This window comes from Anser brachyrhynchus (assembly GCF_964034855.1).
Source record: "Anser brachyrhynchus genome assembly, chromosome: 7".
In the NCBI taxonomy this organism is placed as follows: domain Eukaryota; kingdom Metazoa; phylum Chordata; class Aves; order Anseriformes; family Anatidae; genus Anser; species Anser brachyrhynchus.
Window position 1 is genome coordinate 5934080 of NC_137701.1, and position 15800 is coordinate 5949879.

Here is a 15800-nt window from a genome sequence, read left to right on the forward strand (position 1 = left end):
TTAATATCCACTGAGCCAGCCATCTGGTTTGCAATTACGAAATACTGAGCAATACATTTTATCAACTGATTGATTTGTTTTACTTCAAAGTATGATGACATGCATGCTAGTGAAAGTGGTTAGATGTCTCTTTTTTCTTTCTCTTTTGTTTTGTTAGTCTGTTAATCAGAAAGAAATTAACTACAAACACACAGTACCTGGAGGCCAGGAGAACCTGATGGCCCTGGTTCTCCTCTCTCCCCAGAAGGACCCTAGAATCAAAGCGACGAGGAAAAAATGAAACTGTCTGAGAATATTTCAACATAGAAACACCTCCACACCACCTCTAATCTATGTCTCTTTATCCTGAGTTGGAGAAGATACTTCACAATTCTAAAGGCTAATGTATCTCAGTGTTCTGGTATTTGCTCTTTTCACCCCAACCACTAGATATAATTTAGGAGAAATATTTATCTCACTTAATATTTGTGTCACTTGACACTAGTCCAAAATTTCTAGCTCTGATAAACTTTGAAGGGAGCACGAATATGTCTCAATTAGAGAAGATATATCCCTAACAGCTGTGAACTGACTTTTCATTTCAACTCATACCACGTATACCTGCCTCAGGTTTTTCCCAACATAGTTTTAATGTATGGAAATAATGGGGAAGAACAGCTCTGGTACTTGTCTTCATAAAAGGAAGTTTCTTTATATCATAAAAACATTCCCCCCCCACCCCCAAATTTACAGTCTCTTTCTGTAGGTTGCAGACCACCTTGGCAATAGCTGATAATTGACTGTTATGGGAGTCCCACACTTACAGGAGGTCCAGGAGGACCAGGGAGGCCAACATCACCATTCTTTCCAGCAGGACCCTAAACAAAGGCAAAATTGGCTACGGTTATGAGTTGATATTTTTATAAAATCACATTATTAGTAATTAATATTTTTGTTATATTATTAAAAAAATCATGAATAAAACTTACAGGAGTTCCAGGTGGTCCACCAGGGCCTCTTTCTCCATTCTTACCAGGTGCACCCTTACAAAAGAGTAAGATCACATTTAAAATACCTGTTCTGGTCAAAATACAATAATTCAAAGTTGTAGCACCAAATTCCTCCACTATGAAGCAATCATAACAGTTGATTGCTCAAGCACAGATGTGGAGAAATACCACTAACCTCATTTCCTTTAGGACCGGGGAAACCCATTACACCTGGTTGACCACGTGGGCCTGCTGGGCCAGGTGGACCAGAACGGCCAGGTTCACCCTGATTACCCTGGGATAAGCAGAAAATAAATTAAGACTTGGCATCTCTTTGGTGAAATAAATGCTTATCTGTGAGTCATTAATAGTCAAGGTGAGATCAGGCTAGAGACATTTAAATGCAAGACTTCATGCATTTTGAATTTCAACCAAGCTTCTATATAATTCAATACATTTGAAATATGGAGTATAAGATCTGCACAAAGCTATTACAATGAAACAGCACCTGAAGCGCTCTGGTAATTAAAACAAACAAACAAACAAACAATAGACAATCTGACTATGATAACAAAGTGTCATGTAGATACTGTGGGATCAGGGTAAGGCCAGTAGGAAGACTAGTATAAAATACATGCATGTTGTACATACTGGAGGGCCAGGCTTCCCATCGCTTCCAGCACTTCCTGGAATTCCAGGCAAACCCTGCAATAGAAGAAAAAAATTGTTATTCTTCAGTTTAAAATGTGTAGTATTGAGTTACAATAAATAAATTTTAAAAATATTTTCTTGTTTTTAACTTCTTTATTAAAATCCTCTCATTAAGGGGAAAATTGAAGAAATCTAACAAATAATTTTGCTAGGATTTAATCCCTTTCTCATAGATTTTCATAGTATATGATCAAGCCATCAAACAACATGCACAAAAATATATTATTTCATTATTTGAGAAAAAACTCATTTCAGAGGGTAAAAATTCAAAGAATGAAACAGGTTTCACTGTGCCCTGTACTTAAAAGCAGCACAACTTATAATATATTTTTACTTATTTTGTTTTATATTTTAAAATAAGATTATTTATGTTATATTTTAAGTCATTATTTTCATTTCCAATAAAATTTTAACTCCCAGAAGCCTGCATCCAAGCTCAAATTTCAATGTATTTCTTGTCAGTGGTTTCTAATTCTTAGTGCAGTTCACAGAATGTTACTATGTTCTGTGTGCATTATACAATAAATTATCTCTGAAAGTCTTCTTGATATATATCCTATGAAAATCTGATCAATCAGATTTATATTAATTTGCATTAATTGCAAATAAACTATATATAAAGCATTAAATATTTAAGTATATTAAAACACACATATTAATGCATAATTTAAACGTATTTAAATTTCAAATTTAGCTCTATTTAAATCAGTAAAACAATATCAAATGCAATAAACCAGCTATCTATTAAATGTTATAAACATAACACATCTTATAATACACTTTAATATTCATTAAAACATAAAAAGACAATACAGAAATTCATCCAATGCTAATTCATATTAAAGCCATATCTCGTAAGAATGCATGAGAGCTGTGGAGCATGTTCAGCTTCATATAAATTTCATACATTCACTTGTGACAGCTGTTTCTGAAAGCTCCACATTCCTGCATGGTGATCTATAGCGCTATGAATGTATGTACCAGATTCAAAGGAAGTAATAACATCACTAGAATTTGTTCTCTAATTGGACTTCTCTGTTTTATCAGCTCAGATGAGGCATCTATAATAGAATTTATCTTATTTTCTGTAGATATCTTGTCTTACTCTCATTCCTGGAAGACCAGGGCCTCCATCTTGTCCACGGTCTCCTGCAGGTCCACTTGGGCCAGGGGGACCTGGACTGCCACGTTCACCGGCAGGGCCCTAAAAAAAAAAAATATCAGGAAGGAAATTGGAATCATATTCAGTCGGAAATTGTCCATTCAAATTAACATGGATTCAACAGAAGCGTGGGATGGTTTTAGTGGGAGACTTGTACCTTTTCGCCTGGAAGTCCATTGCTACCGGGTAAACCACGGAAACCAGGGGAGCCCTGTGAAATAAAAGAAAAAAATATGGATCTTAGGCAATATAACTTGGGTAATGGGAAATATTTTCTCTAAACTATTTACCTTTAGACATTCAGAAAATTAATGAAAGAAATACACGGAAATGGCATTTCACTGTGGTAAGAAAGTCTGAAGAAGAATTTTCTCAAGGACATAACCCTACTGATATAATAGATAGTCCTTCATTTTCTTTCAACAGGCCCTACATTAGTCCCTTTATTCATGAGCGTTTTTTTAAAATACATATAAAAAATAAAACAACACGGTCAGTCTTGAAGAACTATTTTCTTCTAATTCAATACTGAAAAGTGCTCTACTGTGTTATTGTAATAATTATATTTACTACTATCTTTATTGCTCACAAATAATTTTAATTATAAAATATAAATTGCAGCCTAATTTATATATTTAAAATTATTTGTTCACTGTGCATCACATATATCATAGCTTCCTCATAGCTTCAGCAAGCACTGCAAGCGATTCTTAATTTAGGTGTTATAAATAAATGAATACAAGTTCCTTTGATGTAGATGGGAACAGAAATATAAAATTTGTGATGTTGTTGCTATTTTGTTATTCAATAAATCAATTCAAGAACTCCTTTGTGAGAATGCTTTTTGGAAAGTTACTGAATGTACTAGCTGAAAAACTGTTGATAATAATGACATTATAAGATATAAGATATCCTGACCATATTGTTATTGACATTATCAATGCTAAAGACATATTGACAATAAAGATGATGATATAATGACACATCCCGAATGTCGAAGAATTTGCACAAATTTCACTTTTCAAAGCTAATGCTTTGTGATGGCTATCACAAATAGTTTTTTGTTTTTTATTTTTTAAACAGAGAAGACATTTTGAAAGTAGCATAAAAATTAAAAAATGCTTCCAATTCCTATGTGGTGTTTACAGTTGTTTTTCAGCATGAAGCTTTAGATATGACTTCCACTTTAGTTCCTCAATATCAAAAAAAGAATTTAAAGTATTTCAGACTGAGATAGAGACAAACTCTGCAGCTGAGATTAGGAACTAGATAAGAATTCTCCCAAGTTTTGTAACCCTGTTCCACATGTTGAATTTGGTGAGAATTGATATGGAATCAAATTTCATCTTAAAGAATTTTGAATACCAGCTTTTTTCACCTTTGTACTAACTCAAAATATACCTAGTATGCATGGTCATCTACAGTGGCTTACCCTTTCTCCAGGTGTTCCAGGGACACCATTCTGGCCAGGTTCACCATTTGCACCTCTTTTGCCTTCCTCACCAGGAGGTCCAGGAGCACCTGGGGTGCCATTTTCACCCTGGCAACAATAACAAAAGCCACCAGTAACCTTAGGATTCCAAAAGAAATCCCCTAGTTTTGTGTGTGGAATGATTCAAGGTTCAAACTTCCTGGGAAGAAGCCTCTGAATGCATTTAAAATCACTTACACGCTCGCCTTTTGGGCCTGGATCTCCTTTTGCACCATTCTTACCAGGTTCTCCCTAAACAGAAGAAAATCTCATTAGCGTTATGGATTGCAACAGGGTATTATTCCAGCACTATCAGGTGGTACTAAAATACTAAGAAATAGACATATTTCAATATATTGACTAATTTTTATTATTTTAGTAATTTATTGCAACAGAATTAATAGAAACCAATTGGATCCAGACGTTGAATGTATGGTGCTCTTTGAAAATTCAGTAAAGAAGTGATGTAACCTTAAGCACCACTGAGAAGAATTTTATGTCTGTTGAGAAAGAACTATGTGTAGTGTATAGCTGCCAGGAGAGAGCATATCAGGGTAAATGACAGGGTAAGACTAGATACAACTCACTAGGTGTAGTGGACTGCAGACTCAGGACAATGGGAATTTTAGCAGGTGAAACTGGGATTTTAACATGACGGATTTTGTTTAATGCAACAGTTTTAGTCAAGATACTGTTTTGTTATGTGTTTCTGATTTGATACATAATTTAGGAAAGTGAATAAGTATTATTGATATGTTTAATTCATATATACCAATATACAAGGTAATGTGTGAAAAATAAATAATATATTTATAAAAAATAATTCTCTATAGTTACCATAAAATAATTTATGAGACCATCTCAAATTAATAGGACAAATTCAATTTATTTATTTTTTTAACAGTATCAGAAGTACTTCCACCATGCTTTTTTTGTACAAACAGTGTAATGAATATTAGTAACTCACAGGAGTGCCTTTTGCTCCAGGATTTCCACTTGCACCAGGTGGGCCAGGAAGACCACGGCCTCCTGGCAGACCAGGAGCACCAGGAATACCAGAAGGTCCCTGTGGAGAGCCAAAAGGAGATGACCGGGATGAACAGAGCTCAGCACGGTTGGATTCTGCCCAGGTCATCAGTGACCATCATGAACTTAGTGCAGTAAAAGACACTGATATGAAAAATACCCACCATTTCACCCTTGTTGCCAGGACTTCCAGCTCTTCCAGGAGGACCCTGGAAAAAAGAAATGTCTAAATTGATGCTGCTAACCTATCATCCTTAAACCAAAGGAGCTGTAAGGCTTTGTGAAGAGCAGCTGGCACTCCACTTCCCCATTCTCAGGTGGTATTTACATACCTGAGGCCCAGGTGGCCCAGCATGACCCTGAGGACCAGGTTCTCCTCTCTCTCCAGGACTACCACTAGCACCAGCAGGACCAGGAGGACCAGCTTCACCCTAAGGATAAAAAGGGAAAAATGAATGCATTTTAGCCATATCTCCATGGAAATCAGTATTAATGTCATGGCCTCTTCCTCTCCTTTGCGTGATTTGAGAAAAACGTTACCACTACCATCACCTGAGTGCAAGAGCCAAACCAGCTCAGCTACCCAATGCTGAGACACATGGTCCCAGTGCAATCCATCAAATGTATGATGCATAGCTCCTCTAGATGCTGAAAGTTCACTCGAGACCCTCCCATAATGCAAAATAAAACACTAAATCCTGTATTATCATGTATCTGTAGCTGAATACCTTAAAACCTGGAGAGCCTGGAAATCCTGCAGTTCCAGGGGGGCCTGGGGGACCCTTAAAAAGTAAAAGAAATCCTATTAATACAAGAGCTGAAAGCCATATGGATAGAATTAATCTTAAGTTAAAGAAAAGCCTGATTATGACATTTTTCTCTGAATAAGGAAACACCTGGCAAAATAACAAATATAAATTATGCTATAGAAGATGAAGTTTGGCTAGTCCTAAAATATCACACCTATATGTTGTTATCCTGACTTTCATGTTCATGTTCAGCTAAATTTCTTTGTTGTCAATTTAAAAAACACATGAAAGCTATCATTAAAGAAATAAAGTTATAAAATTGTTCCAGATTTGTTTTAATTATAATAAACAGGTGTAGGAGAAAAATAAGCCCATAAAGGTGCTACACATACAAATGGGCATGCTCAGGTTTCATCATGCAGATGGAAAAGATAAATAACCTTTTGCATACCTCAGCAAAATAATGTCTTGGATAAGAGCATTCAAAATTTTATCTGCATAGAGAACAGCAATTCTATTCTGATTTAAAGTGTTAAAAATCTCCTATTTTCACTGTATGGCTCAAGCATCTTGATCAACACAAATATTCAAATTCAAACAACTCTAGGTCTTCTTACAGGTGGGCCTGCTGCTCCTGGAGCTCCATCTTTGCCATGGGCACCCTATGGAAAAAACAGAGGGGTCTGATAAGAGCACTACCTGGGCACAGAACCCACATGCCTTAATACCCATGACTCACAAAGCATCTCTCTGTGTTTGTACAGTCCCACTTAGTTTACCAAACCCCAAGGATTCCTCAAGTGTGAAATTCTAGAATAATAATTAACTAAATGTTATTGAAGGAATATCCATCACTTTATGTGACTTGCACTGTAATGATGAGACAGCAAGACACAAAAATATATTCTTCTGAGAATTCTTAAGGAAATAACAGTTACAAGAATCACCTGTGGCCAGTTTTTACTGGTAAATAAAAAGTAAAAATAAGTAAGATCAAAATAACAGTTACTTCTAACTCACATAAAAGACAAAAAGATCACTCCAAAAGTCTAACAGAATGTGATACCAGAACAGTATGATTTAAATCATAAATTGCCTGTCTTACAGACATGTTAGACCAGGTCCGCTGCTCAGGTTATCTAATATTTGTACAAACATTGCTGGTTAGCTGGGGAGGGATATGTTTTCATATATGATTTTACAGATGCTATGCAGTTTTCTAATCCTTTGCATTACAGATGTTTTAAGATAAATCTTAAAACAAGCAAGGAATTCCCAACATATTGAAACAAGATATATGCTGCTTGCTGATAAGAACAACAGCTGTGATTAATTACTTACAGGGCCACCAGGATTCCCAGGTCTTCCTCTTTCACCAGATGGTCCTCTTGGTCCCTAGAAAACATAAGAAAACTAGTTTGTGACATGGTTTCCTAAACACATATGGCTTGGTACTGCTTTTATTTGCAGACCTTACTATTGGTCAATGTATGTGGTAGGGTAACTAAGGCTAAAAAAAATAAATAAATAAAAAAAGAAAATGAAAAGATGAATAAATCTATTAAGGGGAAAGTGTCAGTGGCCCTTCCATTTAGATGCTACAGGGTACACATATTTACCGGTTGGCCCGGTGATCCGTTTGCTCCAGGAAGACCAGTTTCACCCTGTTATGTAAATTAAAAAAAAAAAAAAACACAAACAATTACAGAATCAACTCTGGTGAGAACATTTTTTGGTTTATTCAAGAGGAAGAGACAGCCCACCCCTTTGCCCCTTTCTGTATGGTGCTGTGTCTGCAGCATGAACAGACATCTGTGAGGCCTGAGCCACCAAAGAAAATGCCAAAAGAAAATATTTGAACAGAAAATAATAATTAGGAAGACACAGTCCTTTAATATTATGGAATAAAGTCAACTGATCTGGGTATGTCCTGTCCTTTTAGAATCTCATCTTTGTCACAGCTATAGGATCAGGGCATGACATAGATCAGAGAGTCTAACTCCTTTGGAATGGTTCTTTTCATGGAGATCTTCAGTCAGTTTCTTCAATGCTTAATGGCTTTTCAGAATAGCATAATATGCAATGCATAGCTACATAACAAACAATGGAGGGTATTTTTGCACCTATTAAAAAGATTACACTACAGTTTTTTTTACCTTTGGACCAGGAGCACCACTGTCACCTTTGGCACCATCTTTTCCATCAAAACCCTGCGGGAAAGGAAAACCGTATCTGTGAATACTATTTCTCTTGTGGTCTAGAAAATCTGATTCCCCTTGGCCAATTATTGAGCTTCAAGTACATTGTTTTTTTGTGAATATTTTAAATTTGAAGAAGATTGAAAATGATTTTGAACCATAGGAAGATATGTTACACATTCTTACAGAACGGCAGTAGGAGATTTGAGATTGTTTAAGAAAGAATTACAGGGAAAAAAATAGTGACAAAAATCTCTGTGTACATGGATTAAATTGTGGGCTCCAGTTTACACTGCTGAGAACTCACTCTGTCTCTTTTCAGCTAGTTTTCTAGCCTTCACACAGATCTAAAATTTATGATAAAAGAGATGTTTAAATACTGTTGACTGAATCCTGTTAGTCCTGTTATAAAGATGCATGGTATAAATGCTGAATACAAATATTCATTATATCATTACCATAACAGGTGCAAGCTGAGTACTTAGAGCAGAGATTACAAACAATTATTTCTAAAATCTTGAATAACTTTATAGTTATGATTGATTAATCTTAATTTCCAAAGTATAAACAGTAGAAGTGGAAACAGAGCTTTTAATTTATCTTTGACTTCAGTTAACTTTTACATACATTTATATTGTTTTCCTTTATACTTAAAGCTATAATGTCATAAAGTTAAGAAACGGTGATGTGGATGGAAACAGACTGTATAAAAAACAGACAGCTGTTTATAAAATAGCTATTAATCTAAATCAAACTTTCACCTTGTCAGTAAAGTTTATACAGTATAATGTTTAATTATTCTGCTACTGCAATTGTTTTTATAATAGTTTTAGACTGTATACTGTCTTACACTTTCTACAATTTATAATTTAATAAATGATATCACAATGGGTTAGCTTGCTGACACATCGGTTTTTTACTGTTGACTTTAACAGAATAGCATAAATTGTATGTCTGTCACTATTCTTCTTTATCAAATATTTGAATAATGTTTAATAATATTTTTATTAAATGGTTAATTATCACTTAGAATTATCATATCATATACTTATGTTTTTATTACCGAAATAATTTCATTTAGATTGGGGTCTTGGGCTAGGTGCTGTAGAGATGGAGACATGGTATTTGATACTAGGATTTTATAACTTAAGTACCACTCCTGTTTTTTTTTTTTAATTGACACAGAAGGAAGCACGTTGCTGAGCTTTCAGACAGACATGTTATAACACATTCAGTCATCATTACTTGATGTTAGACATAAAGGAGCACATTTAAACAATGAGTGCTATTAGCTAGTGGAACAGTCTTTGAAAGAAAATTCTTATTCCTCCGTGTCTCTATTTGCATTATTTAAGAGTGGATGCTTTTCTGGAACACATGCTTTAACCCAACGTGCAGTATGGAGCAGTACAATTGAGGTAACTAGATAAAATTCAACGGTCTGTGTTACTATGATTCAATCTCGTTAGCTGGAAATTGATGACTTAAGGAGCACAATGCAATACCATGGCTCATGTAGAGCAACAGACTCCATTGCACCCAGTACAGCCAATAAATACTTACTCGTGAACCTTTCATTCCAGGCATTCCAGGCATTCCAGGGTGTCCCTTGTGACCCTAAACACACAAACACAGAAAGATGAGTAAATTTACATACCTACTGTATGAAGGGCACAAACTGATGCTCATTATTTATCATGTTCACTTTACTAATAAGAAATGGAAAAACAAAACCTATCATTAGATTATCACTGTTATTGGGGGCTTTTTCATACCGGTAATCCAGGGATTCCACGGTCTCCATTCCTGCCTGGTCTTCCTGGTTCTCCCTGTGGAAAGAAAGTAAATTGCTGACTTCTTTGCTATTGCTTCAGTTACTGGCAAAGATCTGGCCCTGAGAGATCAAGGTGAGTTGGAATAAGGACGTGAAACTTCCACTGAAGACAGCAAGGAAAATTACACAAGGGTGAAGGTACACACTATGACTGCCTTCTGAAAAACATTGCCAGAATTCATCAACTCACTTTTTTTTTTTTTAAATCAAGATTTTGATTAACAACTAATATATTTCAAGCCAACATTTTAGAAATTGTATCAACATAGAAAAAAAGTATTTTTCATGGTGAAACACTCAAAATGGACAAAAACTTTAGCTGATTGTCTCTCCCTGTACCATACATATCCAGGATTTCCAGCTGTGAGTCAAAAGATGGTTTTAAGAACCTCAACTCTCAAAGCAAGACTTGAAGGGAGCAGGCAACCACCATTACTGTCTGCTTTTTTATTTTTTTTTTCCTAATTGTGTTAGTCGAATATCCTGCTATAATTGAAACTTTTTTGGAATAGACACTTATACCTGACGTAAGCCAAATCCAGTTTCTTACAGTCATGGTGTTTAATTGAGAAACTGGGAGACGTTAAAAATTCTTAAATGCAATGGTATCAATGTGCTCTGCTAACTTAACATTTAATGAAATTTGTTTTTCTTATTTTTAAATCTATAAATAATTTAAATAATAGTGAACTTACATCTTTTCCTGGTGGACCAGCTGGGCCTATCATGCCAGCAGGGCCTGGAGGTCCCTGAAGAAAAATAATGAATATTAAATATAATAATAGATATTAAGTCTCTTTCAAATTAAAAATGCATTAAGTGCCATAAAATATTTGTACTATTGACATAGACAATAGTAAACAGGCAGGATGAACTGCCAGATTTCAATCCACTCCAGTGATGACACAGATTCATGCTTGTAGGAGCATGCCTTTGACATATATAATGATATGTAATGTATACGTACAGAAGGGCCAGGTTGTCCTGGTTCTCCGGGGGGACCTTGGTATCCATTAGAACCCTATGATGCAGCAAAAAGCTGTTAGGATGTGAATAACTCCACGCACTGTACCATGGTGCTACTGTATTTTGTAATGATCTTATTACCAAGCAGAATATGCCTCCATGAAAACAGAACTAAAAGTACTCCTCTAAAAGGGGATATACATTGAAAACCTCAAATCCTTTGTGTGTTTACCGAATGTGCACTAGGATTTCCAGTTTCCTTTTTCTCATGTGAAATTTTTGTGTGAACAAACATTTGGGAATATTAGCAGAGACTCATAGCCAGTGGTGTATTTTAAGGGCAATATTCAACTTTAGGTGACACTCCACAGAATCACAGTAAGCCCCAGGCATAAACACAGAGAATAGCCCTCAGCCATTGAGTCTTGGTGCTGCAGAGATGGTAGAGCCCCGTTAATAAGAAATTACATCTATCCATAAAATTCTTCAGTTTAGTATCTAGATTTAATGGCTGCAAATGTACCTAATACTGATGAAAGAGAAAAGGAGAGGCTAAGACAGAAGAGTCAGATGTTTATGAAAAGATTAATTTTACTTACAGGGGGACCTGCATGACCAGGTGGGCCAGGGGGGCCGCTGGGGCCAGGGGGTCCTGGAAAGCCAGTCTATATTGTAGATTCAAAAATAGTCATTATATCAGTGTAATATATTTACAAAGCTTAATGCAGCTGCAATATTCACCAACAACTGAAATAAATTTTTACATGTGAATGCTTATTAGTACTGAGAAAAATCCACTTGGTGCAGTTAGTGAACTCTGTTTATGACCATAGGACTTACTGAATTAAGGCCATATTTTTGTTGCTTGTCAGCAAAGCAAGCATTTTTGCCAATGAGCCTTTTTCTGAACATTAACAGTGCAAAGCCATAAGGCATAAATTATACCTGGACTAACCAAAGGACTCAGAGGATAACACCTCAATATACCCATGGAGTAACTCAAATCAGCAACACTGTTCCTTATTTAATTGGTAAAAATGGAGTAAAATAAAAAACTAAGGAAATTCTCAATTTGGGAAAAGTGTTAATATTTCTACTTTTAGTAGCAACAGCCACAAAAGCATTTGATATGCAAATGTTTTTAAAAATTAGCATAGTGACTTATTGCAGCTGTATGTGGTTCTTTAAAAATGCTTTTGCTAAATTTAACTCTGTGGATTTGATACAGCCCAAAAAATGAAGTATAGGTATTATATGAGAAACAGTGTGCTGCAGTACAGCAAATACATGCTGTACCTTAATATGGCACAGTGTTTGTTTCATGGGATATTGTTATATGGTGTCAGAATAGGTCAGGCGTTACAGATGTCACACAAAACTTATTTTTGTAATACAAGATTAATAGTATAGCCATATATTAAACAGGGTTGCCTTCAGTACATGAATACAACAGACAGCCCCTCTCTGTTCACTGTTACAACCCATTTGGCACAGACTCAGTCTGGATTCAGCGTGGATTGGAATCATCAACTCATCAATTGCAATCCGTCCATCAGACATACGGCTACAAATAAATGAGATGTCATTCTTTTTCAGGGTGCACACTGGAGAGATAAACTCATTGTTAGGAATGGCATTTGCTCACTGCCAGTGTCTCCAGACTGTGGATAAATGAGCGGATTTTAGTTAGGGTATGTGCACTGGTGGAAAGGGTCAAAGCCAACATGTGGAGGTTATATGAGAAAGTACACAGAAACGGAGATGTAAAATACAAAATCAGTCTACATGCAGTAGAAAGCCACTGGAAAGACAGGAATGGAGATGTGTGACTGAGGAAATACCAGGCATAGTAACCACCCATTGGAAAATGTCAGTGCTACGGATGACATTTTTCATTTTATTATGCATCCACTTTATTTCAGTTTGGATATTTATTAAAATTAAGGGGAAGAATCTATGTAATGTTAACATTAAATGCTGCATAGCTCTAGAGAATTTAGTCACATCTGCCTGTTAACTGCTCTGCTACTTACTTTGCAGTCATGTATTGCATGATGCAGTATAAAAAAAAACAGGTGACAGTATATAGAAAATTCTGGTTGAAAACACTCTAGGATGCCCAATTAAATTATTATTTAATTTAGTTTAGTAATTTGACTTGATTTGTTATTTTAATTGTGATCAAAGCACAAGCAGTAAACACCTCAGGGAAAAATGCCAAGAGAGGAGTAACCATGCTTGTTAACTGAAAGAAACCCTGGTAACAAGCATGGTTCAGTGCATCCCATATTAAGACACCAAGTAGCAAAATGTAGATGATGCAACAAGCTGTGGGCAAAAACTGTAAGGAGCTGAAAACAAATAAATGAACAAACAAATACAAAAATAAAGGACTGAATAAGACAAATGGATGAATGACCACATTAGCGAACGAATGAGGTAGAAATAAAGAGATGAATATAAAGGTGAGAAAATAACGAACTACAGTTCAGGACAAACAGCTCCAACGATTAAGTAAAATTTATTTCACAAGATGATCTGATGGAACCCTGAAAAACAATACGTTTGCTTGGGAATGCCTGGATATATTGCAATATATGGTACCCAAAACTTGCTATACAGCACAAGATTAGCAATCACGATTACATTTAACCAAAGCAGCAGCCCATTTCAAATAATAGCAATTCATCACATCCATCACATAGCAGATTGCCTGAATCAAGAAAGACACTTAAAGATATCAGTATGATATCACTGCTGCAAGAACGATCCATGTCAACGGTGGTGAATATCTATAAATCCTATTGCCTAAAAGAAAAGTCATGAGGTACACCTTTACCATTTAATTTATATAGTAAGCATAGCTCACGCATAACTCTTTCAGGCAATCCAAGCTTTAGCTCACTAGAAAAATTGTGAAAAACTTGGGCCAGGCATAGCAGGGATCCTTAGTACACAGTCTGAATAGCTGTGGGTAAAAAAAATCATAATAATAAAAAGCGAAAAGCTTTGATGCCTGGGATGAAAAGGAGATTATACCAGGGGTTTTCTCACTTGTTATCAGGCAAATTTGAGTTGTGGAAATGTGAACAAGTATGGAAAATCACACTGAGTAAGGACAGGATGCTGTTGAAAGAATAAAGGAAGATTTGGGACAGTAGAAGGGATAAAAATGTGGTGGAGGTTGGGGGAAGCTATCGGTAGTAGATACCAAAACAGATAAATGAGGAGGGTATGGAAGGGAGAAAGAAGTAAACTCTTGGGCCGGATGAGAAAATGAATCAGAGAGAGATTAGAAAGATGAAAAGGAAGAAAGAGAGAGAAAAAGAAAAAAAATACAACAGAAAAAACCACCCCCAAAACAAAGCACCCACAGATAATCTATAGTAACTTTCTAGAATGACGCTGCCAAGCAAACTCCTGTCTTACACCACATTCCACTTGCAGGCAATAATTAAATTAAAACATAATTTGTTAAATTATAATCAGGATACATAGACATCCAAGGCACAATCTACAAGCAAAAAGTTTGTTCTTTAAAAAAAAAAAAAAAAAGGACAGATAAAAGGCTTTATCATCTTACAATGGGCTGGGGGTAACCTATGCCAACTGAGCCAGCCTTCACATCATAGGAGTCATACTGTGGAGAAAAACTCTGTAAAAGAAATAGAGAAAAACAGAAAAAAAAAAAAAAAGAAAAAATGTTTGCTACAAATCAAATAAGTATTTTCTTACATTTATATGGCAAATTAATAGAAAGAACTCATTTGCATACATTGAGTACCATCATCCATAAGAGAAGCCCAGCCAATAACTTTTGTGTTCTTGGTTTAAACACTTCTGACAATCTGTCTGGAAACCAATGGAAGTTCAGTCAAAAGCATTTAGAGAAAACATGTCTTGTGGGGCTTTGTGACAGCAGATAGCTTCTCTGACATGCCCACTTACATCAAATACTGCTTGAAAAGAGCCCCAACCATTGAATTTTACAATCAGTTTTTCAAGGAGATCCTATGTAAGTCTTCTATTTAACATTGACTTTATTATGCAGATATTAGGGAACTTAGTTGAACAACATGGCATTAGTGCACATAGGTGGTTGACGTGCAGATACATGCAGAGTTCTGTCTGATAACCCAAACCACCTTGGACCCAGCTCTTCCACTGGCCAGGCCCAAGAAGGATCCTGTGCTATTGATATCAGCCATCAGGCCAGGATTTAACAGCATTGGAGGTGGAGACTAGTTCAGCCTCTCTTGTATCTGCATCTGCCAAGCCAAAAGTGGTAGTTATCTTGGTATATTATTGTGATGTCCACCGAGGCTGGTTAGCTGACCTACAGCACATCTTGCAGCGGCTCAGTCCTTCCCTGACGATTGCTTTTCAGAACTAAATAAAACCAAGACATCTTTCCTCAGTGTTTTGGCTCACCTGTGAGTGGGAAGAGTATGTGGACACTATGAACAGATGAACAGTGGCCTGTGTTCATAAGTAACTGTTTTATCATAACATTTTAACAGTTTTGCATTAAAGCCATTCCATCTCGTAAGGTTGGGCTTGCTCGATTGCATGGGAGACAGTGGGACCACTTGACTAAGTGCTAACTGTGAATCAACAACCTTAAAAATCAAGCTGCACAGTACCTGCAGTTAAAATCTTCCGCAATACAGCATGAACCACTTAGAGTGCAAAAAAGAACACTGCCCCATGCAGAA

General features: G+C 36.0%; 1 protein-coding gene across 1 annotated transcript in view; it reads right to left on the minus strand.

Moving 5' to 3' along the window:
- COL3A1 (collagen type III alpha 1 chain) overlaps positions 1-15800 on the minus strand; it is a 51481-nt gene that overhangs the window by 15240 nt on the left and 20441 nt on the right. The window contains exons 5-27 of the mRNA XM_080598783.1: positions 14669-14740; positions 11685-11750; positions 11087-11140; positions 10815-10868; positions 10061-10114; positions 9849-9902; positions 8244-8297; positions 7707-7751; positions 7429-7482; positions 6705-6749; positions 6067-6120; positions 5671-5769; positions 5503-5547; positions 5280-5378; positions 4511-4564; positions 4274-4381; positions 2999-3052; positions 2785-2883; positions 1620-1673; positions 1165-1263; positions 969-1022; positions 804-857; positions 198-251 (exon numbers count right to left, since the gene is read on the minus strand). Coding sequence (XP_080454909.1) covers positions 198-251; positions 804-857; positions 969-1022; positions 1165-1263; positions 1620-1673; positions 2785-2883; positions 2999-3052; positions 4274-4381; positions 4511-4564; positions 5280-5378; positions 5503-5547; positions 5671-5769; positions 6067-6120; positions 6705-6749; positions 7429-7482; positions 7707-7751; positions 8244-8297; positions 9849-9902; positions 10061-10114; positions 10815-10868; positions 11087-11140; positions 11685-11750; positions 14669-14740 — 1479 coding nt within the window. The remainder of the gene's footprint in view (positions 1-197; positions 252-803; positions 858-968; positions 1023-1164; positions 1264-1619; positions 1674-2784; positions 2884-2998; positions 3053-4273; positions 4382-4510; positions 4565-5279; positions 5379-5502; positions 5548-5670; positions 5770-6066; positions 6121-6704; positions 6750-7428; positions 7483-7706; positions 7752-8243; positions 8298-9848; positions 9903-10060; positions 10115-10814; positions 10869-11086; positions 11141-11684; positions 11751-14668; positions 14741-15800) is intronic.